Here is a 22,840-nt window from a genome sequence, read left to right as displayed (position 1 = left end):
TACAACTAAAAAGTAAGTATTAAAAAAAAAGAAGTCTGGTGGTCTCGGCACCTCAGCCACCATGTCCAGCAGAGAAGCTATTAGCTTTAGTGAGGGTCCTTGGAGAAGCACCTACCCCAGTACCTCAGAGGCACCCAGGGCAGACATTTCAAGAGGCCTTGGGGTGGGCTCAGAGTCTGGGGTCTCTCTTTTGCTGGATTTCTTTTCTCTGCCCTCTTCCCCAGAAAGTGTTGTGAACCTGTCACCCTCCAAGACGACTACAGGCAAAGGTGAGCCCAAGGGACAGGCAGGCTCAGTCCCCTACCTCTACAAAACAACTCAATAATCAGGCGGCTTTCCTTCTGCTTAACAAAGAGAACTGTGTGCACAACCTGCTTCCCTTTTCACCACAGCTCCTAGGAACCTCAGCATTAGCTTAGCCTAGCTCCTATTATAATTATTATCTCATCTCTGGAGCATTTGGCTCTTGATATTTTATCATAATTATATCAAACCTCAGAGTCTATCTCACTGTCAGATATCCATCTGGTACTTTCTGGAATAAATATAACAGTCTGGGCAAAAATACCAAGGAAGAACTCAACCACCTCGGTCTGAAGCAGATGCCCAAGATCAGGCTCGCGGGGCTGGGGGCCCCCATCCCTCACCTTGGCTGCTCTCGTGTTTTAGCCAGGACCGAACAGGGTTGAAGGGGATTGCCTCCATCTCACACAGGAAGTTCTCTGCACCCGTGGACATGGCCATGTTGGACAAGGGGAAGAAGCACTCGCCCAGGTCCCCCACCCGTGTGGGCTCAGGCGGGCCCAGCTCACCCTGCAGGAAAGGGAGGTGGACAGGTCAGGAAGGTGGAGGGGGGACAGAGGCTGGGCCTGCCGCAGCCACCTCATGGCCATGCTGCTCTGTCCCTGGTTCCATCTGCCCTCGATGCCTGGAAGGCCCCACCTCCCCTCCCCCACCCTCAATACACGCCACCTTCCCATCTCTCAGCGGAAGGGCCCCTCCTCCAGGCAGCTCCCTCCAACACCCCAACCAGGGGTTCCCCTTTTTCTCTCCTCTTGACTTTTAGATCCTTGAGGGCAGCAGATCCCCCTCATCCTCTGGAACCAAGGGCCTGTGCAGACCCTGGCCCAGGGCAGAAGCCAAGCCAAGGGCAGTGGAGGCAAGGGTGCAGGAGGAGAGGCCACAGCAGCCTCCCTGTCGCATGGCCGTGGATGGCCCTTCCCTCTGCTGAGCCTCTGTCTGTACATCTGTAAATGGGGGCATGACCCTCCTTTCTGGCCTCAGCACTGAGCTCTGGCATTCCTCAGCCCCGCAGCCCAGGGTGGCCCTGCCAAGAAGGTCCTCCAGAGCTACCTGGATGCCCCTCAAGACAGATGGACTCAGACCCCCAGATTTCCACGACTTGTTCTCAGAGTCAAGGACGACTAACTAGGCTGCACCCTGCCTGAGCCCAGCCACTGCACACCCCAAATCCTGCTGAAGGGCGGCACAGGGTGCAGGGGCCTGGGGGCTGCTCACCTTGCTGTCTTTGGGGCCAGGCGGGCAGGCCGCGGGGTCCTCGAGGCTCAGGTCGTCACCTAGCAGGATGGACGAGGACCTGTCCGAGTTCAGGGAGAAGGCCTCCGTCTCGGCCAGCTGCACCTGCGGGAGAGACGGTGCCTGGTCACCTGTGGCGGGGGCAGCAGGCCTGGGAAGCAGAGCACCCAGTGACGGGACTCAGGGAGGACAGAGGGCAGTGTTCAGAGAGGTCTAGGGGCCTGTTGGGCACAGTGACCACGATGTGACACGGGGTCACCTCTGAAGGGAGCCCAGCCTGGTAGCCTACCTCCAAGTGCCCGTGCAGGCTGGGCCAGGTCGGCTCCTGTCGCCTGGATGGACTTCCTGCTCAGTGTGTCACAGGCAGGGCCCAGAGACCCTGGGAACTTGGGGCCACTGATCTCACCTGATCTGATCTCTGAGGCTGGGGCTCCCCAGCAAGAGCCCTGTGCCCCCCCCCAGAGAGACAGGAAGCTGCGGGGACTCGGGCAGAGGCCACCTGCCCAGCCTCCAGGACCACGTGGCTCTGGGGCCCAGAGCAGGACCCCTACAGGCCTCACGGCACCCACACGAGGACCAGCCTCCTCCCTGGCTGCTGCTACCTCCTGTTGGTCATGGTGACACTTCTCGCAGCCGGCAGGCGAGGCGTAGTGGTGGAAGATGGAGCCGGACAGGTTGTCGATGATGGTCAGCTCCCCCTCCAAGGAGTCCTTGATGATTAAAGAGACGCTGTCCAGCCACAGGTTCTCCTAGGCGGACGGGGACGGGGTGGGGACAGGTGGGATTATCGACCGGGTCCCGGGATTGCGGGTGGGTGGGGCAGAGCTGCCCTCCCGGTCTCTGCGCCCGTGGCCTGGACCCTGTCCCCTCGTCACAGGGTCACCCCTTTTGGAGCTGAGCATGGTGGGGCCCCAAAAGACAGAGGTCTCTGTAGGAGGCCTCCCCAGCCCCACTGTCCCCCAGCCCACAGTGCCCGCCTCCTGGGGACCCTGGCGCCCTCGGAGGCGGCCACCCACCTGGGCTGGGGAGTAGCAGCGCCGGCACAGGTGGCCCTCGGCGTCACCCCCGCAGCCCGCCCCCCCTGGCCCTCGGCCTGGGGCCCCCGGGGAGCTGGGGGGCGGCCGCGGGCTGGGGCCCAGGCCATGTGCCATCTCCAGCTCAATCTCGGCGTCCATCTCAGCGTCCTCCTGCGCCTCCTTGTTGCTGTCGTCCAGGTGTTTCATGAGCACGGCCACCACCACGTTGATGAGCACGAACTGCGCGGTGAGCACGAAGCTGACGAAGTACAGCGGCGACACGAACTGCAGGCTGCTCAGGCAGCTGTGCTCCTCCTGCGTGCAGTCCCGCAGCGTGTCCTGCGGGCGGGAGCCGTGAGGTGACAGCCAGGAGTCCGACCCCCCCCAGGTCCTCACGGCCCCCACCCCACCTGGCTTGTGGTGGCATCTGCCGGCCGCGGCTTCAGCTGGGTCCCTAGTGGCCCTGCCACCTCCCTGCTCACTCCACCCACTTCACCCCCTGCTTCCCAGGGCCACCATCAGGCCCAACCAGGACATCCAGGGGTCTTCTAGGGGGTCTGTCCCTGCCGTCTGGCTCTTAGGTCACCTCAACCCCCAACCAACAAAGCAGGGGAGGTTTCGCCACCTGCCGGGACCCCTGTGAGGGGGCTGCTCCTCCCGCCTCCTCCCAGCCGCCCTGATGTCCCTCTCACTTGCTGGGGTCATTCTAGAGAGGCCCATGTGGGATGCGGAAAGGGACACTCGGCTGCCAGTCTCCACCCCAGGAGGCCAAGGCCTCACCTCTGTCAGCGGGTGACAAACGGTGCCTCCCCATGTTCCACCCTCCTGCCGGGCTCTTGCAGAGGTCCGTCCCCTAGAGAACGGCACTACCTGTCCTGGCCTCAGAGCCACCTTGCTGGGCCGCAGGGCCCCAGGCAGGTCCCTCTACTCCTCTCCTGTGTGCAAGAGGACGCTGGGTGTGCAAGAGGACGCTGGGTGTGCAAGAGGGTGCGGTGACTAGCAGGAGTGGCACCTGCACTCAGTTCAGAACACGCCCCCAGCCTCCCTCCCCAGGCCGCCCACAAGCACCTTCATGATCCCGTTCCAGTTGTCGCCCGTGGAGACCTGGAAGAGTGTGAGGAAGGCCATGCCGAAGTTCTCAAAGGTGGCGTGCCGGCTCATGCCCTCGCAAGGGTTCTCGTCATTGCAGACTGAAAGCAGAGAGGGGCTCAGCCCGTCCCACAGACAGAGCCCCCTGCACGGCCCAACCTGAGGGGGCCCCCAGCTTCCTCCCAGATTCCCCACCGTGACCCCCGGTGCGTGCAGACTGTCTACAGCTAGAGACACCGGGCTAGGGACGTGCTACGCAGGCTGGGGCTCAGGTTCAGGAGCATCCAGCTTCTCCTCCAACCTAAGAATCAGGGCTGAAAGAGGATGGGGTGGGGTAGGGGCCAGCCCCTCAGAGAACCCACTTTCTGGAGCTAACCTCGGGGCTGATCCAAGGGCTGAGCTCAGTGCCACGCTGCCCTCTGCCCTGTCTGGGCCCCTCTGCTTGCTGGGGAGGTCCTGGCTGAAGAAGGACACTGGCCCAGGGGCAGGGGATGACAGGGTCCCTGGGGACCAGACAGCTGGGGCCTAAGGGACCACCACAGGCCAGGAGCACATGTGGGCCAGGGGCCACCCATAGAAGCTCAGGCTCCACCCACCGGGGCATCTCTCAGTACAGTGACAGAGTGGAGGGGTGGCTCAGGCTCCCCCAGGCTGCCAGGGCCTCCTCCAGCCCCACCCCAGCAGGCCTCAGGGGTCACTCACCCAGCTTCCCAAAGAGCTCCACCCCCAGGGCGGCGTAGATGAAGAAGAGCAGCATAAAGAGGAGGCCCAGGTTGCCCACCTGCAGGGAGAGGCAGGCGGGGCCAGTGGTCAGCAGCAGAGGGGCTGGGTGGGCAGAGGGCAGGGGCGGTGGCCCTGGCCAGGGAGGGTGCAGCAAAGGCCCAGCTGTGTGCCCATGGCTGCCCCCGCGACCTCCTGGAGGGTGGGCGGGACAGCATGGGCACAGAATAATGAAACGCTAGCCAAGTCTTCACCTGTTTCCACACCCGGCTGGCTCATTCGCATCCCTGAACCATCCTCCCAAGCCACACCCACCCGCAGGCCACGCCCAGCCACGCCCCTCGGCCACGCAGGAGTCTGCGGCAATGCCACCTTTTTGCGAAGCCCGCCTGGATTCCCCTGGTGGAATGAACACATCCCGACAGCACCACTGTAACAGGTGTGCCCTGGCACTGTCCTCTGCAGGTCTGGGAAGACCCTGCTCCTAAGGACTGGGTGAAGTCCTCTGTGGCTCCTCAGGCCAGCGCGGGGCCTCGGAGAGGAACAGACAACCCTCACGGCCCGCAGCCCGTGGGCACAGAACACCAGAGACGCAGCCAGCGTGGTGTCCCATGGCTCCCGCTGAAGGACACGCCCCAGATTCCAAACCCTGTTCCATCGGCCCCGCCTGAGACCGCCTTCACCTGGAGCCACCGATAAGGTAAGGCCCATCTGTCTCTGCCCTGGAAATGCCATCCCTCCCGGGCCCTCCGAAGGCCCGGTGAGTGGGATCAGGCGCGTTCCTGCTAATTGCTGAAAGTGAGCCCCTGATCACGAAGGCTCCAGAGCAGTTTCCTTCCCAGCCGCTCTCCAAGCCAGTGTCTGGCTCATTAAATCACTTTCCGTTCACTAATGAGACAAGCACTTAGTGGGCACCTCGGAGGCGAAGCTGGCAGCTGAGAAGGATCTGGCGTGGCAGAGGCCCTCGGAGCTCAGCTTCTCGCCCTGCTCAGGCCCAGGGTTGGGGGCTCCTTAACCAGGGTCCCTTCACCTTCCCATCAGTCTTCTCCCTCCACCCCAGCACCCCAGGGCCTGGATGGCCTCCACTCTCCCCTCCATTCTCCTCACAGTCATCAGGGCAAATTTCTAAAAGGCCTCCTTTGCCCAGACCCTCCTGTGGCACCCCGTCCTTGCAGGATAACGTCCAAGTTTACTGCCTCAGAACCAAGGTCTGCTGTCCTGGCCTGGGGTTCCCCTCCCAGCCTGATCTTGAACCTGGGACTTCAATCCTGTGGGAAAGGACCCCGTGGTACCTTTGCACACCCTGTTCCCTCTGTCTTTGCTCAATGACTCGTCCTCACGCCTCAAAGCCCAACTCCTGGGTCACCTCCTCTGAGGAGCCTTCCCTGAGGCCTCCTCCCTCTGCACGGAAAGGGTCAAGGTCTCCTTTCCACCAGGCTTCACGTACCACTGAGGAAATGTCCACTGTCCACACAGCAGGTGTCGTGGGCAAGCTCTCCCCCCCGACCCATGGACACACTATACTTGTCACGTGCTCTCCTAAAGTGCTGACGTGACTGTAATGACCACCGTCTACCTCCTATGGAAAGCTGGACCCTCCTGGACCTCCACGTGCCCCGCGCCAGCGCAGCACTGGGGGCCAGGACAGGGTGCTCAGGGTCAGAGCTCAGGAGAGGGGCGCAGCAGGGAGCCAGGAGGCTGGGCACCCACCACCACCACACCCGCTCCCACCTCCAGCTGCTCAGCCGGCACCGCGTGGAGCAGGCTCTGCCCGTGCTCGGCGAGCTGCCACCGTGTGCAAACCTGCCCCGGCCCCCCAGCCTCAGCACTGCCAGCACCCCCTCCACGGGCAAGGAGACCGAGGCAGGAGAAGGTCAGACGCATGCCTGGCGCCCACACTTTGATCCCAAGCCTGGTGGCTCCAGCTCACTTCCTGCCGCACACCCCCAAGCTCTGCACCCCACCCCTGCCATCTCCCATGTGTGAGGGGGAAGCCCGTCTCTGAGCGAATGCCCTTCCTCTCCCACCAGACAGGAGGAGAGCCTGTCACCCTCCCTCTGTAACCAGGCCGCCAGGAAGCTCACACTAAACTTGAGAAGAGAACCCACTGGCGTCCCCAGCAAGGCCCCCACCTTCCCTGGGCCGTCTTCATTCTCATTCTGAGTGTGCTGTGTCTACACCGCTGGTCTTAAGACCCCAAAGGCCCTTGAGACTGGGTAAGTCCTAATGAATCAGTGAATGCCCCGGGGGCTCAGCACCCAGGCCACCTGAGCAGAGCCCCAGGCACTGGGGAGGGGGTGGCAGTGGGGCCTGGCACACACTGACTGCTCAAGGTCCCCCTCCCAGGCCAGGGTCTCATTCTGTCCCCTCCCCTGCGTGGCCTCCCACAGGTTCCTCCTGGAGCGACTCTTACCTGGGGCAGAGCCTGCACCACGGTGTCCAGCAGGGCCCGCATCCCCGTGGCCATCTTCAACAGCTTCAGCACTGTGGGTGACACGCAGCCCGCTGGCTCAGCCCAGCCCCAAGGGACTGAGTGTGCACAGCATGTGCAGATGTGTGCGACGGGGACGGGTGGAACGTGGGGGAGCGTGCAAGCTGAGCCTGCCCTGCCCGTGGCTGCCCCTGGATGCCATGTCTGGGGTGTGCACAGCCAGAGGTGGGGACGTGGGTGTGAAGAAGCCATAGGGAGTGGGTCCGAACAGGTGGGAAGGAGCGTGTCATTAACCCCGAGGAGGCAAAGGCAGCCAACGTGAGCACCCAGGACCCCTCATCCCCTTGGGCGAAGGAGGACTCGTATCCCTCCTGAATCTCTGCACGCCCTCCCCACCTCTGGGGAGAGGCAAGGGGATCAGAGGAAGTGCTGAGGACTGAGTGTCCCCAGCCCAGCTTGGCAGCAATGCCAGGCAGCCACTAGAGCTCTGTCAGTCTGAGACTAGACACAGGGATCATGGTGTGACGAGGTGACAGAGGGTGGGCACAGGTGCGAGGGGCTGGGCGCTTCCTGGCTCCTGCTCTGCTCAAAAGAGAGTCCCTCACGTCACCCCGCCGCTGTAGACTCTCCCTGGGAATGGAGCGTCTCATCCTGCCCCTACTTGCCCCCCCGTTCCCTGCCCTGGCAGCCGCTGCCCCTCACCCCGGGCAATGCGCAGAACCCGCATGATGCGGATGATGGTGGGGTTGATGGGCAGGGCAGCGTTGATCTCAATCTCCTCCAGTGTGATGCCCATGACGGACAGCAGCACGATGGCCAGGTCCAGCTGGTTCCACCTGCTCGACAGGCAGAGGGCAGGAGTGGGAGTCGGGGGAGGAGCACTCTGGTCCAGACACACCGTAGCTGGGGAGCCTTCAGGGTTCCACCCTCCTATTGTGGCCCTCTGGGATCTGTGACCACCTTCCCAAACAGCCTCCAAATGCACTGAGTCCAGTCCCCTCTCTATGCCCCCATGACCTCTGCTCCCCAAGCAAGGGGTCAACCAAGCTAAATAAACATCTCTGGCCTCCTCAGGGTAAGAGGCATAGAACTCCAACTTCTAAATCTCAATCTTATTTTATTTTTTTGGTCCTGGGGACTGAACTCAGGGGCACTCGACCACTGAGCCCCATCCCCAGGCCTACTTTGTATTTTATTTAGAGACAGAGGCCTCACTGAGCTGCTTAGTGCCTCACCATTGCTGATGCTGGCTTTGAACTCGGGATTCCCCTGTCTCTGCTTTCCGAGCTGCTGGGATTACAGGTGTGTGTCACCGCACCCATCCTAAATCTCAATATTGAGCCCACCTTTTCCCTTGGACCCATTGATCATCTCTCTGAGCCTCACTTGTTCTCTCTGAAAAGGAAGATTAGCATGCAGGCTTGGAGGCCGAGGGGAGCCTGGTGGAATGCCCTGCACCTAAGGTGAGACCTAAGCACTTCCTACTCAGGGATATAGGCAGCCGCTGGGAGCCCCTGGCCATCAATGTCTCGGTGCTTATTGGTTCCCCTCTGGCTTCTGCAGGTCTCTCAAGAGGCCAGGACTGCTTCTCCACCCTGCTGCACCCACCCAGCCCAGTCACTCACCGGTCCTTGAAGAAGCGTCTCAGGCCAAATGCCACCAGCTTCAGCACAGCCTCCAGCACAAAGACCGTGGTAAACATGTAGTTGCAGTACTTGAGGGCTGTCTCCAGGGACTACCAGGGGACAAAGAGAAGCATGATCCAGAGCCCATACCTTGCCCCAACAACCTTCTGCCAGTCATAAAATCTCTGCCTTTTAGGAGAGAATTTAGTCCATTCATGTTTAGTACAAATATATGCATATATACATGGGCACCTTCCCAATGGGGGCATACACACACACACACACACACTATCTGTATATGTGTATATATATGTTTATATGTATGAATACATATATTTGCTTTATTCCTTCCATCTTCTTTAATGTAGATTATTCATTTTTCATTGTTGTTCCCTGTTCCTCCTTGTGCTGGCTTGGTGCAGCTGGTCCTCTTTGGAGGCAGTCTGGGTTAGCAGTCAAGGACTTCCTAACCGGACAGCATAGATATGAATCCTGGCTTAACATTTACTCCTTATTCACTGTGTGACCTTAGGTGAGTTCTTGGTCCCTATGACAATTTCTTAACCTGATTGTGGAAAATAACAGCATCTGTCTTGGGAAATTACTGTGAAAATTAAATGAGCTAATGTTCAGTGCTGGGCACAGCATGAATCCTGTTTCTTCATGTCAGTTTGGAAGTTCTCTGTGTCTGTTGTCCTACCAGGGTCTCCTTCCTTTCCCTTCATCCATAACAGTGCTACCACTCGGAATTCCTCCCCTGGAGGCTCTTCCCCCTTTTCCTCCCAACTCCATTAAGTTGAGGTTTTTAGAATACACGTGCCCCTCACATTCTCCTCGTGCACCTTGTCTGCAATTCTAGGAACTGGTCGCGCTGTCCCAAATGTCACCTCCCCCACCCACCAAGCACAAGTGGCCTTTCCCTCTGACCATTCCATTGCGGGCATCTGCCCTACCAAGCTGTGAGCTCCCTGGGGCGAGGCTGTCCTGAGCTCCCTCGGGGCGAGGCTGTCTGGAGCCTCCTCCCCCTGCAGTGCCCAGCACAGGGCCCCACATGGAGGGGTGACTCAGATCCTGCTATCAGCTGACCCCCTGCCCATGCTGTCCCTGTGGTGGGGTTCTGCTAAGGTCCCATTCTCACCCTGTGACCGTGAACTGGGAGCAACCCTGGGCTCACCGTGGGCTGGTTGTAGTGCTCCAGGGACATGGTGACCACGTTGAGGCAGATGATGAAGGTGATGAAGATGTCCAGGTAGTGGCTGGTGCACATGGAGTGGATGAGCAGCCGCGTGTGACAGTAGGTGGCGTAGTAGGGCAACCTCTGGGCCTCTGCAGTGGGGAGAGTGGCCCAGACCACAGTTGGAACCAAGGGGAAGGGGACAAAGCACAGAGGGGCTGGTGCTGGGGGTGGAAAACCCCCTGGTCACCCAGACTCTGGAGCAAAGTGAGGCCCCCCAGCCAGGGTGCCAGGAGGGGAAGAGTGAGAGGTGGCGGAGGGAGGCCAAGGGAGCAGGACACAGATTCTCACCAAACACCCCAAACATGGCCTCAGCAGGTACTCGGGCTCTGCTGCCAGATGGGGGTGGACAGGGGGCCCATGGCTCAGGGCCAGGCATCCAGATGTTGGTTTTTTTGTTTTTGTCACTGGGGATTGAACTCAGGGGCACTGGACCACTGAGCCACATCCCCAGCCCTAGTTTGTATTTATTTAGAGACAGGGTCTCCCTGAGTTGCTTAGCTCCTCGCTTTTGCTGAGGCTGGCTTTGAACTCTCGATCCTCTTGCCTCAGCCTCCTGAACCACTGGGATTGCAGGCGTGCACCACATGCCTGGCCAGATTTTTTTTGGTTTTGCCCTCTGCCTGGACTGACCCACCTCCAGCCCTGTCCTTGCTGATGGTGGGACGGCCCAGCCAACCCTAGTGGGCTCGTGCCACCTGGTTAGGCCGAAGGGCCAGGTCCCACCACCAGGATCACATCCTTTGTTCCTTCCAGCTCCCTGGAGGCTGGGGTCAGGCCCAAGCCTCGGTTCCAGAGGAGCACCAGCTGGGGTCACGGGGCCTGGCTGGGCGACAGCACACACCCCGGCCCCCGCGCTGCCCACTCACTGCGCCGCTTCTTCTCCAGGCGCCGCAGCCGCTTCTCCTCGCGCCGCCGCGCCTCCTCCGCCTCCTGGTGCTGCCGGCACTTGTGGAAGTTCTCCACCACCACGCCCACGAACATGTTGAGCACGAAGAAGCTGACGATGAGCAGGAAGGAGATGAAGTACAGCAGCATCCAGGGGTTGTGGTTGGTCACAGGCTGCGGGGAGCAGAGCCACGGCTGAGAGCTGGACCGGCACCGAACCTAACTGCTGGCTCCTGGGCACAGCCACCTGCCCTCTCACTCACCCAGCGTCCACCCACCTCGGCAAGCATCCGCCTCCACCCGCCCACTTACCCACCCATCCACTCTCCCATTCACTCAGCCACTTATCTATTACCGACCCCTTCACTTACCCATCCAGCCAGCCACCCATCCATCTGTCCATCCATCTGTCCATCCACTTATCTGTCCGTCCATCTATCCATCTGTCCATACACCCATCCATAGACCCATCAACTGATCCATCATCCATCCACCCACCCTTCAGTTATCCAACTGTCCATCTACAATTCATCCACTTGTCCATCCATCCATCCATCCACTCACCCATCTGTCCATCCACTTATCTGTACATCCATCCATGCACTTGTCCATCCACCCCCCCACCCTTCACTTATCCAACCATCCAGTTACCCACCCCTCCCCACCCCCACTCCACTCACACATACGTACACATATAAACACACCCGTACACACCCTTATCCTTCCAACCAGAAACAACGCAACGTGCCCATGTACTGCTGGGGTGGGGGACAGAGCACACAGCAGGTGCAGGAAGGTGCTCCAAGTGTCCTCCCCACCATGCCCCCAACCACCTCTAGCTCTGGGGTCTAACCAGGTAAGACCATAAGAACAAGAGCCACAGGCCACTCACAGGCCTGGAATCCCTGCAGCCCGACTCCTCCAGAGTGGGCCTGTCCTGACCTAGACGCTGGCCCTGCTCCTCCCAGCCAGCCCCTCAAGCTCCCTAGGTCTGGACACAGCCAACCCTGGTCAGCGTGTGTCTTGCCTGAAATCACTGCCTAGACGCAGAGGGGACCTCTGGAGCCAAGGCCCAGGCTTTCTCTCAGGCCCAGACTTCTCCCCAACCCTTTCCACCCTGTCCCTATCCCCAGGCCCACCCTCACCCTACAGCCCAGGAGGGGCCCCCGGCATCCTGAGCAGCAGGACACGCCACTCTCCATGGCTCCCTGTGCCCTCAGGACGAACTCCTGCCCCTTGCCATGGCCAGGGGGGGTCTCATGGACACTCAGCGCTCCTGGCCTCCTGCCTCCCCGTGACTCTTGCCTGGGACCTGCTCTCCCTCTGCCAGCTGGTCAGCCCTCCCTTCTGCACTTGGCCTCCTCCCCCAGAGTCTGCGCCCCTCTGGGCAGGAGCCAGCTGGGATTCCTCTGTACAGAGCAGGGGTTCTAGAAGGGAAGGGAACCATGGCGTACACTAACACTGGGTGACGATCAGCCAGGACCTGAGGCTGTGCTGTGACAGGCTGGTCACAGGTGTGCTGGGGCTGACCACGGGGAGACACCAGAACCCCTGGCACAGGCTTCAGACCACCGGACCCCAACGGCGACCTACCCCTCCCTGCTGTTCAGCCCCACGATGCCCACCTGCTGGTCCACAGCCACAGCATCCAGTCCGTTGTACATGATGTTCACCCAGCCGTCCTTGGAGGCCAGGACAAAGAGGGACATCAGAGCCTGGAAGACAAGGGAGGGAGGGCACGAAGTGAGGGACAAGGGGGCTCAGGCCACACCTGCATCTCCAGCTCTCCATTGTAATGCCTTTGGGAGGCAGAGGGACAAAGAGGGCTTCCCTGTGTGGCAGAGCTATGCTCTCAATCCACAAACCTTCCTGAGGACCTACTGTGTGCTTGCCCTGTGCCCTATAGCTACTGTGCAGGAAGAAGAGCCCAGGGTCTGAGTTCCAGCTGCAGTCCTGAAATTAACCAGTCGTGTGATCGCAAACACGAAAACTTGTGTGCTCCTGTTCCTCACCCACCAATGGGAACCAGTAAATGCCGCTGGGAGGAGCCACTGAGATTTTAAATGAGAAGCTTCCTGACAACTCCGGGGGTGATCCCTAGGCCGCCCTCGGCATCTTGAAGTCAGGATCTCCTGAGAGAGAAGCCAGGATCCCTGGCTTACCGCCCAGCCTTTGCCACTCACTGGCTGGGCGACCTGGGACAAATTCCTTGAGGTCTCTGGGTCTGTAAAATATGAAAAGGGGATGGTCCACGGGAGACAGCCAGCCAGGGCTCCTACATGGATGTCAGGCCAGAGTCCTCGTGTCCTTCAACTGGGTCACAGGCTGGTCCCAAATCACCCAGCACACAATCTTGCACACAGCAGGTGCTTAACCAAGGTTTTCTGCACTGAACTTGGGTGAGGGCTCCTGTGCTGTCCTTGCAGAGCAGAGCACAAGGAGGGTTAGGGGCCACAAGGGCCCCCACATAACCAGGGCTGCCCAGAAGTCACGGTCTGCCCAGGAAGCCCCCTCCCCAGGGCAGAGAGTCACACCTTCCCTTGTGCTCCAGCCACCCCGGGACAAGAAGCCAGGCCCTGCCCGGCCCACCCTTCCCACCCTCTAGGGCACAGCTCCCATCCTCTTCCCCTGCCAGGTGGGGAATGGTGCTGAGGGTGCCCCCAAAGTGCTCAGGCCGAGTGGCAGGCAGGCAGGGGACGGCGAGGAAGTACAGGAGGCCCCTAGATGCCAAGGCCCCCACCGCTGTGCCCACTGAGAGTTGAGGATGCAGAACAGAGAGGATCTGGAACTTCCTGAGGGAACAGGAAGTGCCCCCCAGGGAGTCAACCAAGACTCAGCGCTGAGCACACCCGCTCGGGGCTCCAGGGAGTCAGCCTGGGGTCAAGTGCAACCAGAATGGAAAGACCAGGTCCTTCCAAGGAGGCAGGAGCTGGCGCTAGGTGGGGACCTGGGACCAGAAGCAAGCTCACAAAGGGCCCCCCCGGCTTCCTTCAGCGCCCTTCCCTGTTCACCAAACACTGAGTTATTAAACACTCGATGGCTGCCCCTGGAGAAGGGGTGGGGTGAGCTGACAACAGTCAGTTTCTGACATGGTCTCCTGGCCACCACAGCCCCTCAAGGTCCATTGGCTCCCCCCATAGCTGGTGTGGGGGTGCCCAGTCCTGTGAATGAGAGCTCGGGCGACCCAGCCAGGGGCTGCCCAGAGAGAGCGTGGGAGAGGGCGGCCCAGATCTTGCTCCGTCCTTGGGAGCCCCAGGGCCAGGCACTCTCTGCCTGGGCCACCTGGACCTAGCTCCTGAAGGGCCCTCAGAGGGACTGGCTGTGGGGAGGGGCCCTTTGGAGGCAGCTAGCTGAGGACTCGCCTCTGGGGCACTGCCCCTGGGTCAGGCCTGGCAGGCCTCCAGGAGAAGAGACCAGGGGCACAGGGGCTCTGGTGAGGCCTGCCAGCCTGGATGGGGTACAGACAGGGTGGGTGATGGTGAGGGCACCCACCCTGGATCGAGGAGCCTGCCACCCTGATGGCTCCCACAGCTGCTGCCCCTTTCTACAGATGAGAAACCAAGTTTCAAAGAGGTCACGCCCCACTCCACAGCAGAGCTGGAACGCACAACCAGGTGTAGCTGACTCTACAACTCGGGTCAGGACCCCCTGGGTGGGGGCAGAGGCCAGGACCAAAGTTCAGTGAAGAACTTATTGCGGGCCAGGCACTGGGGGGGGGGGACCTGCATTTGGAATCTCAGCCTCAGACTACCTGTGAGGGCCAGTTCCTCCACCCGTTTTGCAGAGTAGGAAACCTGGGCTTGGAGAGAAGTCACAGTCCTGGCAGGGCAGGACTGGAGCCAGCTCTGAGATCTCAGGGCCATAGGCATTGAAGAGCTGTCACCCCCAGGGGGCGTGGCCAGCACACACCTGGCCCAGGTTATCGAAGTTGTACTTGTGATGGACCCAGCGGTAGTTGGCAGCCATGCAGTCAGAGCGGTTGGTGATGTTGCGGGTGTCCACACCCAGGCAGTGGTAGAACTTGCCCTTGAAGAGCTGGGGATAAGGAGGGCAAGGTCAGTGCTCCCAGGAGGAGGGGCATTGCAAATCACAAGAGGAACCCAGGCCTCAGACTGCGTCTACCCAGCCCGCCCTGTACTCAGGCAAGGACCACGGCCCCTCCACTGGGTTCCCCTGAGCCCCAAGGTCAGCCAGCACAGGTGGGGCCTCTGCCCTGGCTGTGCCCTTACACAGCCTCAGAACCCTCCCACCCTCCTCACCTGCACCCCCAAGATGCCAAAGATGATGAAGAAGGCACAGCAGATCAGGACGATGTTCCCAATGGGCTTGAGGGAGGAGATGAGCGTCTCCACCACCAGCTTCAGGCCTGGGGCCCGGCTGATGACCCTGCGGGCAAGGAGGGCGGGGAGCTGTGAGCCCATGGCTGTGGGGAGGCAGCCAGGCTGAGTCCCCGAGTGAGTTCCAGGACTGAGCCCACTAGGGCATGAGGAAGACAGCAAGGAACCAAGAGAAAGCAGGTGCCCAGATGTCAGCAGACCAGGGGGTGAGCCAGGCCACAGCCCAGATCTACAGGGAGAAGGGCACCTGCCCTCCCGTCACTGTGCCTAGTCCCAGAGATAGCAGTGAGCCACCCAGAGACAGAAACAGGTAACCAGGCGGTGGCAGTGGGGGGTGGTACTGAGGAAGGATGATAGGAGTTCCAAGCCAGCCTCACATCAACTCAGCCAGGCCTGTCTCTAAATAAATACATATACATTTTATGTATATATTAAACGTATATTATATATTCACATAAATGCATACATATGTATGTGTGTATAGAGGCGGGGCTGGGGATGTGGCTGAATGTTTCAATGCCCCTGGGTTCAATTCCTAGTACCAAGAAACGAAAGAAAGACGTGCGCTATCGGAGGACAAAATGAGTCACATGTCACAAGGGCAGGAGTGAGGGGCCTGCTTAGACCTGGGGGATTTGCACCGGGGAAGGGTCCTCACCGCAGAGGGCGTAGGGTGCGCAGGAGCCGCAGGACTCGGAGGACCCCCAAGATCTTGGCTCCCCCAGCCGAGGCCAAGGACACCACGATGTCGATGATGGACACGAAGACGAGAAAGCCGTCCAGCACGTTCCAGCTGCTGCGCAGATACGCCTGCTCCCCGAAGTACAGGCCCAGCGAGACCACCTGGGGGCGGGGCGGGGTCAGGCCCAAGGGGAGGGCGAGGGCGAGGGGAGGACGAGGTGGGGGGGGGTCTTCGGGAAGGGGACGCGGGGACAGATGGGCTGGGCCAGACAGGTGGCGAGAACGAGTGGGCAGGGGACAGCTCCACGCAGACCCTGGGATGGGCGGGGTCGGGGAGGAGTCAGGCCCCGGGAGCCTCCCGCTAAGGTTCTCCCGGGACTTCTGGCAAACCCAAGGCGAAGCCACCGCGCTGGAAAGCGTCCCAGAGGGAACCTTTCCCCTGCTCCCCGCACCTCCAGCATCTCCCCCGTTACACGGTCACTGTTTCTCCCTGCATTCGCCTTTCTGGCGAGGTTGTGACTCCCGGAGAGGGGGCCTGCCGCTGACCCCTCCGGGTCCCAGGAGCCCAACCCAGGGGCGGGCCCTGACTGACAGGCCAGTGATAATCTGCGGGAGGGGCGGGGCCTGGGCCAGGGGCCCCCGAGCTGGGAGTGAAGGTGAAGCCCAGAGCAACCTTCAGTGTCATTTCGCCCACGAAGATGGCCGTGAAGATGTAGTTGGACACCGTGAGGAAGATGCGTTCCTGAAAGAGCCGGGAGATGCGGTGGGCCCAGGGGCTCAAACCTCCCAGCCACCGGCTCACGCTCTCCATCAGCCAAGAGGCAGCCAGAGAGGCCAACACTTCTCAGTTCAAGGTGGCCTGTCCCTCCCAGAGGCAAGCTCCCTGCCACATCTCCCTCCCTCCACGAGCCAGGAGTCTGGCCCTGCTGAGCTCTCCCTTGGTCTGGCTCACTGTCCCAGGGCAGGCCTGGTGCTGCATCTCTCTGCCTGGCCTCTCTGAGGGCCGTGGCTACTCACAGTGCTGCCGGCCTCTATCTGGGGCCTCTCCAGGGCGATGGTGATGCAGTTAAGGAAGATGAAGGCCAGGACCACATAGTCAAAGAGCTTGTGGGCGATGATGGTCTGACACAGGACCCGGAACCTAGGCAGAGGCAGGGCACCATGAGTGTCAGTTTGCTTCCCATCCTGACCAGAGGGGAGGCAGAGGATGCAGACACACACACACAAGGGGCAGGATGGCCTAGAGGAAGTGATCCCTCTCCTCCTCTGGACACACAACAGGTGCCGATTTTGCATTGTTCAGGGTGCAGACCACACACCCACACAGCAAAGGGTACCCACCTTGCCTGGCACTTAAGGCTCTCTGAACACCGGCCCAAATCCCAGACTCCAGTCCTCCGGAGACAAGGACACCACATTTCCTAACACCCAGGTAGTCCCTCAGCTGCTCCCTCCTCCTGGACCAGCTTCCTCCTTCCGCACTCCTCTTCCCCTCTCCCCCTCCCTCCTGCACCCACTGGACTGTTATCTGCCTACAAAGCCCAGCCTCCTCCTGCAGGAAGCCTTCTGATGCTCCCTTCATGTGTGTACCCCAGACCTTTAGAGAATCTGCCCAACTGGGTGCCAGCACAGAACTGGCCTGGGCTACAGGAAATGCCCACGAAACCCCCTGTCCTGCCGCCCCCGTCTCTGGGGTATGGCCTTGCCCAGCTTGGCAGAGAGCTTTCCCTCCCACACCTTACCCCTACTCTAACTCCCACCCCAGGCGGGGCCGGCCCACCTGTTCTCCGGGGAGAAGAGGTAGACCGACCAGTCCTCGCGGACCTCGCACCAGTCAGGCTTGTAGACATCCATCATCTTGCGGACGCGGAAACACAGAGTCTGGAGAGAGGAGGACCAGCGCAGGAGGGTCAGCACCGCGCAGCGACCTATCTCCGCCCACCCGGTCTTCGGGCCAACTGGGCACTGGGCGATCTCGGAACCCCGCCCCACCCCAGGCAGCGGGGAGCGCTTCCCCGGGGGAGCCCCCCCCCAGCCCCCCTTCATTTTCTGGCCCCGCCCCTCGGACCACAATTTTACGCCCCACCGCTCTGGCCACGCCCCCGGGCCCGCCCCCTCGAGCCCCACCTCTGCTTGCACAGCGCTCTTCCTGGTTCCCGAGGGATCCCCACTTACGTAGTCGATCTCCTCCTCGTCCTCCCCGCGATCCCGGCGGTCGTCCATCTTGGTGAAGACGTCCTTAGCGATATTGGGCATCCTACCGTTGCAGTCCTCGTGCCCGGGGGCCATGCCCGCCGCCCTCCAGGCGGCCCTGGGGTGGACGCCCATGGCGGGCACGAGCTCTGTCAGGTCCACCGAGTCCCGGGTGTCGAGGGACAGCGTCCGGCGGTGGTGGCGATGACGGTGCGCCAGATGGGGCCCATGGTGCACGTGGTGGGCGTGTGGGGCATGCAGCGGCGCAGCGCGCGGAGGCGCTTCCTCCCGGGCGCCCTCGCAGGCCCGAGCGCCGCTGCGCTCCGCCGAGAGCAGGGACTCGTGCTCAGCCGAGGGCGGCTTGTGCTTGAGGCTGTTCCAGCTGGAGCGACGGCTGGCCCAGGCCCCGCTGCGGCCCCAAGGTCCATAGTAGGAGCTCCGGGTGCTGGACTGCGGGGGAGCCAGGGCTCGGGTCAGCGTCCTCGCGCACACCCGTGGTGTGAGGCCTCCTGTAAGCCCCGCTGTGGCTCTAAGAGGGTCCCGGCCTGGCTAGCAGGGGCTCCTCTCCCTGCTCTGCCTCTCATCTCACCCACGTGGACAAGTCCCCCTGGAGGTCGAATCCCTCCCTGCTGCCTCGGTTCCCTTGAGGAACTAGAGCACCTTCCTATTTTACAGGAAAGGAAACGAGGGCTGAGAAGAGTGGTAATTTGCTCAAGGTCCCACAGCTCAGAGGTGACAGAGGCCAGATTCCAGCTCTAGTCTGCCTGACCCCAAATTCTTGACCCTACACGTTTGCTACCAAGATGAAACCCAGTTCTGTGTGCCTGACCCCAGTCATTCCTGTTGCCAGGTCCTACTCTGGCACTGGGCACCCAGGAATGTGACAGACATGGTCCTGCCTGGCTTGGGGCAATCCCTGTCCTAAGCCTGTGCACCCAAGTGTGAGGCTGAGGTTGCAGGCACCCGGCTCTGGGGTCCTTCAACCCACATCCCAGTGGGGGAGGCCCTTCTGGACAGAGCCCCCACCCACAGGACTCACCAGGGAGCGCTGATCATAGCTCATCCGCCCCAGGGACATGACGCTGCTCTTGCGGGAGTCCAGGGCCACCAGCATGGGGTCTGGCTGCAGCGAGAGGCGGGACGCAGGGCCCACAGCCCCAGCAGGACCCAGGTGTCCGCCCAGTGGGAGACTAGGGTCCAGGTGCCCATTGGGGGTCAAGGGGATTGGGCAGAGCTTGGGATCTGGAGAAGCAAGAGAAGGACAGATGGAAGACAGAACAGAACAAGAGCAAAGGAAACAAGACAAAGGAAAGGGTGTGGACATAACAGAAGTGGAGTACTTTATGAGGAGACTCCTCTACCAGGAAGCCTTCCGGGTTGCACCTCATCCCGTGTGCCTCCCCTGCACCCTGCCTCCAGGGCTCTGGGATCAGACCAACCTGGACCTTCGCCCAGTACGAAGGGAAGGAAGCCTGGCTCCCTGGCCCACAGCAGGAAGCAGGCCGTCTGCAGGGGCTACCCAGAAGCCCGGGCTTGGGTTGGAGTGGCTGGGCTCAAGCTGCCTCGTGTTACCAGCCAGGACCACAGCCCAGGCCACATCGGAAGGCCCCACAGCTCTACCCAAGAGACTGTGGGAAGGGAAGCGGGTGGGCTGCAGTTAGCCCTGTGGCGGGACCCCAGAGGTCCACGAATGTCCTCTTTTGGAAAGTCAGCGTTTCTTTCAGTTAGTAACACAAAAAACAAACACAGAGCATTAGCACTCTCTGAGCCTGGGGTCCAGGGGAGCAGATGCTGTGCCCTGGGCCCACCTGGGTCTCCAGTGAAGGCTCCTGGCCCCCAGGTGACGAGTGGAGGCCTGTTTACCTCCGCTGCTGTCCAGGGCCTCCTGGAACTTGTCATACTCTTCCATGTTGGATGAGCTCTGGTCCTCATCGGAGTAGGAGCGGTTGGCGTCCCCCTGGGAGGCGGGCGCCGGTCAGCATGCAGGGCAACTCCCCTCCTTCCCGCCCTCCTTCCCTCTTGGGTTTGCCAATGGGTGTTTCCACTCTCATTTTACAGATGGGAAAAGTGAGGCTCAGAAAGGGGAAGTAGAAGCTAATGAGGATCTAGGCCACAATCCCCCGTCTGCCCGACTGCACGCATTCCCAAAGCCTTGGAAAATGGAGGGAGCAGGATCCAGAATTCCAGGTCTCAGGGCTTTAGAGTCTCAGAGATGGGAAGACCTAGTCCTTCACCCTCGGGGGAGAAACAGGAATCCCAGACGCAGGCCCCAGCTGCGTACCTCCTGGGACGGAGGCTCCCTGCCTCGTGGGCAGCCCTCCTTTGAGGACATGACAGAGCCCCCCACCACCCAGGCTCCCTCTCCCCTGCCTAGAGTCTTGCAGGCCCTGCTGGGGGCGCTTCCTCCCCCAGGGCTGTGGTCACCTCGGCCTGGAAACCCTCCACCAGGATGGCCACCAGCAAGTTGAAGAGGACATAGTTGCCGAAGGTCATGAGAGCGACAAAGTAAAGGGAGGCCCAGGGGGAGGTGGAGGCCATGCCGTTGTAGAGGACGACGTTCCAGTCCTCCTGGGTGAGGATCTGTTGAGGGAGAGACGAGTCAGTCCTGAGGTCCCTCAGGGCCACCTCTGTCTACCAGGAGGGATGGGCACTGTCAACCTCAGCCCCACCCCATCCCAGGTGGTCTGCTGCCCAGGATCCCCTCCCCTGAAATGCACCCACCTGGAACACTGTGACAATGGCCCAGAGCAGGGAGTCAAAGTTCTTCCTGTCAGGAACCGTGTCTCCCGTATCCGTGCGGAGGCTGAATTTGCAGCCAAAGATGTGCATCCCGAGGATGCTGGGGGAGGAAGGGAGGGAGGGAGCGGCTCGAGGGTTCCCATCCACCACGCTCTGCCTTCCCACCTGCTTTGGTCTCAGGCAACACAGTAAGGTGGGGAGGTGGGGGCGGGTGACAGTGTTGGTCCCATTTTCCAGAGGAGAACACGGAGGCTCCCTGGGAAGAACCTGCCCAGGGCCACAGGAATGTACTGCCCCATGCTCCTGCCCACAGCCCTGGCTGGCCCTGTAGTGGGGTCCCCGGGTGGGCAGGGCTCACCTGAAGATGAAGATGAAGAGCATGAGCAGCATGCAGAAGGTGGCCACGTTGTCCATGGTCTTCATGAGCACCACGAGCTGCCGCCGCAGCGCGGGCATAAAGCGCACCAGCTTCAGCACCCGCAGCAGCCGGAAGGTGCGCAGCACTGACAGCCCGCCGTCTGCCTGCCCCACGATCTCCCAGATGCTGTGGCCAGCCAGCAGGGGCGCAGGGCCAGAGGGAGGCCAGGCCGGGAGGACAAAGAGACAGAGAGCTTCCACTCATCCACTAATTCATTCACCCAAAAGTAACGTGCTGGCTGCGGCTCCAGGGACCCCCCACCAGGAAGTCATGGCCAAAATCTAAAAACTCCATAAACGTCGCTGTCCTCTCTGGAGGTTTAATGCTTCCTCTGATTACAAATATAAATGGCAAATCACAGAGAATTAGCAGTCCCGAGGACTTCTTGGGCAATCAAAATAACAGATATCTTTATGTTACATGACAGTGGGTGGAATATTTGTTTGTTACGTGCATCCCTCCTTTAGAGTGACGGTAGTCACGGGCCTGCCGCTACGTCTTGTTATTTAATGCATTAATCCAGAAGCATATATATTGCTAAATCAAGAATTTAAAAAAATATATATATTTGGATGACGGCCTCCGAGTGGTTGGCTTCCTTCATCACCTGTGCACTGGCTGGATCCGCGCACTGTCCCCTGCCCTGCTGCAGAGCAGGAGGTGGGGGAGGGGTACCTGATGATGACGATGATGCTGTCGAAGATGTTGTAGGGGTTCCGCAGGTAATCAAAGAGCCCGAAGGCGGCCAGCTTCAGGATCATCTCCAGGGCGAACATGCTGGTGAAGACCACGTTGCAGATCTCCAAGATGTTGGTCAGCTCCTCAGGCTGTGGGGGCACAGCGGTGGGGGATGCGTGACCCCAGCAGGCCAGACACAGCCCTATGCAGAACCACCATCATGGAGGCTTCCAGCCCATACACCCACTCTCAGAGGAGGACACTAAGACCCAAGGAGGTCAAGGAACTGGCCAAATGGACACCAGCTTCCCATGACCCCCTCCAGCCGCAGACCTCCTCCTGCCCCTGGATCTTTGGCCTCATGCTTGTTAGCAGCAGGTGATAACTAGAAAATGGCACCATTGAAAGAGACCCTGCTATCGGCCATGACTTGGGGCAAGGGACGGGTTCCCTTGGTTGGACGCTAAGTGGCTGTGCAGCCCACTTCTGAGCCTTCGTTTCCCTGTCTGTAAACCAGGGGTTAGGCCGGCTGCGGTGGTGCACATCTGTCATCCCAGCAGCTCGGGAGACTGGGGTGGAGTGGGGTGGAGTGGGGTGGAGGATGGCGAGTTCAAAGCCAGCCGCAGCAACGCAGTGAGGCCCTAAGCAACTCAGTGAGTCTCTAAATAAAATATATAATAGGGCTGGGGATGTGGCTCAGTGGTTGAGGGCCCCTGAGTTCAGTCCCCAATGCATAACCTCATTCATTTCAAGCCCCTTGATAAAGGCCATGCCAGGCCCAGGTCCCTCTCTCCCCTCCATGGTCCCCCTGGGACCCAGTGAAAGGTCTGGTTTGTGCTCACCACGGCACCAGACGGTTACTGCCTGGATTCTGGAGAAGGGAGGGACCAGTTGTTTGGCCCTGATCATGGGCCCCTCGCCGAGCTCAACCCCAGCCCAACTACTGACTCCCCGGACAGCTGACACTTCTGTTTTATAATGAGAAACTGAGGTTGGGCAATGTGGACTGACTTGCTCAGAGCCACCCAGCGAGGACGTGGCAAGGCCGGGCACTAGTCCAAGTCAGACTTGAAGCTACTGTCACATCACAGCACACCACCCGATCCCCTTGTTCCTTCCTACAGCATTCTGTACTGAGGGCCCCTGACGTCTGGGCTCGTGCTACGGCAGCGGACACGCTCACACGCAAGTGCAAATCCCTACACGCCACAAGCCAACCAGCTCCCGCGAAAACCAGGGAGCTGAGTGCAGTTTG

At 60.6% G+C, this 22,840-nt stretch overlaps 1 protein-coding gene and 1 long non-coding RNA gene across 3 annotated transcripts in view; one reads left to right on the top strand and one right to left on the bottom strand.

Moving 5' to 3' along the window:
- The window catches only part of Cacna1i (calcium voltage-gated channel subunit alpha1 I), a 93,315-nt gene that overhangs the window by 5,579 nt on the left and 64,896 nt on the right, over positions 1–22,840 (bottom strand). The window contains exons 11-35 of one of the 2 annotated variants that reach the window (XM_046429702.2): positions 21,583–21,734; positions 20,848–21,033; positions 20,472–20,589; positions 20,175–20,330; positions 19,614–19,707; positions 18,790–18,992; positions 17,733–18,200; positions 17,338–17,438; positions 16,575–16,698; positions 16,231–16,299; positions 15,535–15,719; positions 14,799–14,925; positions 14,449–14,574; positions 12,165–12,254; positions 10,521–10,713; positions 9,592–9,743; positions 8,418–8,527; positions 7,495–7,628; positions 6,775–6,845; positions 4,344–4,422; positions 3,621–3,742; positions 2,553–2,891; positions 2,139–2,285; positions 1,519–1,641; positions 648–813 (exon numbers count right to left, since the gene is read on the bottom strand). In XM_046429702.2, coding sequence (XP_046285658.1) covers positions 648–813; positions 1,519–1,641; positions 2,139–2,285; positions 2,553–2,891; positions 3,621–3,742; positions 4,344–4,422; positions 6,775–6,845; positions 7,495–7,628; positions 8,418–8,527; positions 9,592–9,743; positions 10,521–10,713; positions 12,165–12,254; positions 14,449–14,574; positions 14,799–14,925; positions 15,535–15,719; positions 16,231–16,299; positions 16,575–16,698; positions 17,338–17,438; positions 17,733–18,200; positions 18,790–18,992; positions 19,614–19,707; positions 20,175–20,330; positions 20,472–20,589; positions 20,848–21,033; positions 21,583–21,734 — 3,835 coding nt within the window. The remainder of the gene's footprint in view (positions 1–647; positions 814–1,518; positions 1,642–2,138; positions 2,286–2,552; positions 2,892–3,620; positions 3,743–4,343; positions 4,423–6,774; positions 6,846–7,494; positions 7,629–8,417; positions 8,528–9,591; positions 9,744–10,520; positions 10,714–12,164; positions 12,255–14,448; positions 14,575–14,798; positions 14,926–15,534; positions 15,720–16,230; positions 16,300–16,574; positions 16,699–17,337; positions 17,439–17,732; positions 18,201–18,789; positions 18,993–19,613; positions 19,708–20,174; positions 20,331–20,471; positions 20,590–20,847; positions 21,034–21,582; positions 21,735–22,840) is intronic. The other variant, XM_058574259.1, reaches the window with a different exon arrangement.
- On the top strand, positions 2,687–6,904 carry LOC124083114 (uncharacterized). The gene is made up of 4 exons (XR_006848636.2): positions 2,687–3,847; positions 4,827–5,061; positions 6,392–6,577; positions 6,752–6,904. It is a non-coding gene; the product is annotated as an uncharacterized LOC124083114 (long non-coding RNA).

The sequence above is a fragment of the Marmota monax genome, unplaced genomic scaffold, assembly GCF_021218885.2.
Source record: "Marmota monax isolate L192 unplaced genomic scaffold, Marmota_monax_Labrador192_F-V1.1 WCK01_AAM20220418_F8-fsc00051, whole genome shotgun sequence".
Lineage (NCBI taxonomy): Eukaryota > Metazoa > Chordata > Mammalia > Rodentia > Sciuridae > Marmota > Marmota monax.
This window is presented reverse-complemented; position numbering and strand designations above follow the sequence as displayed.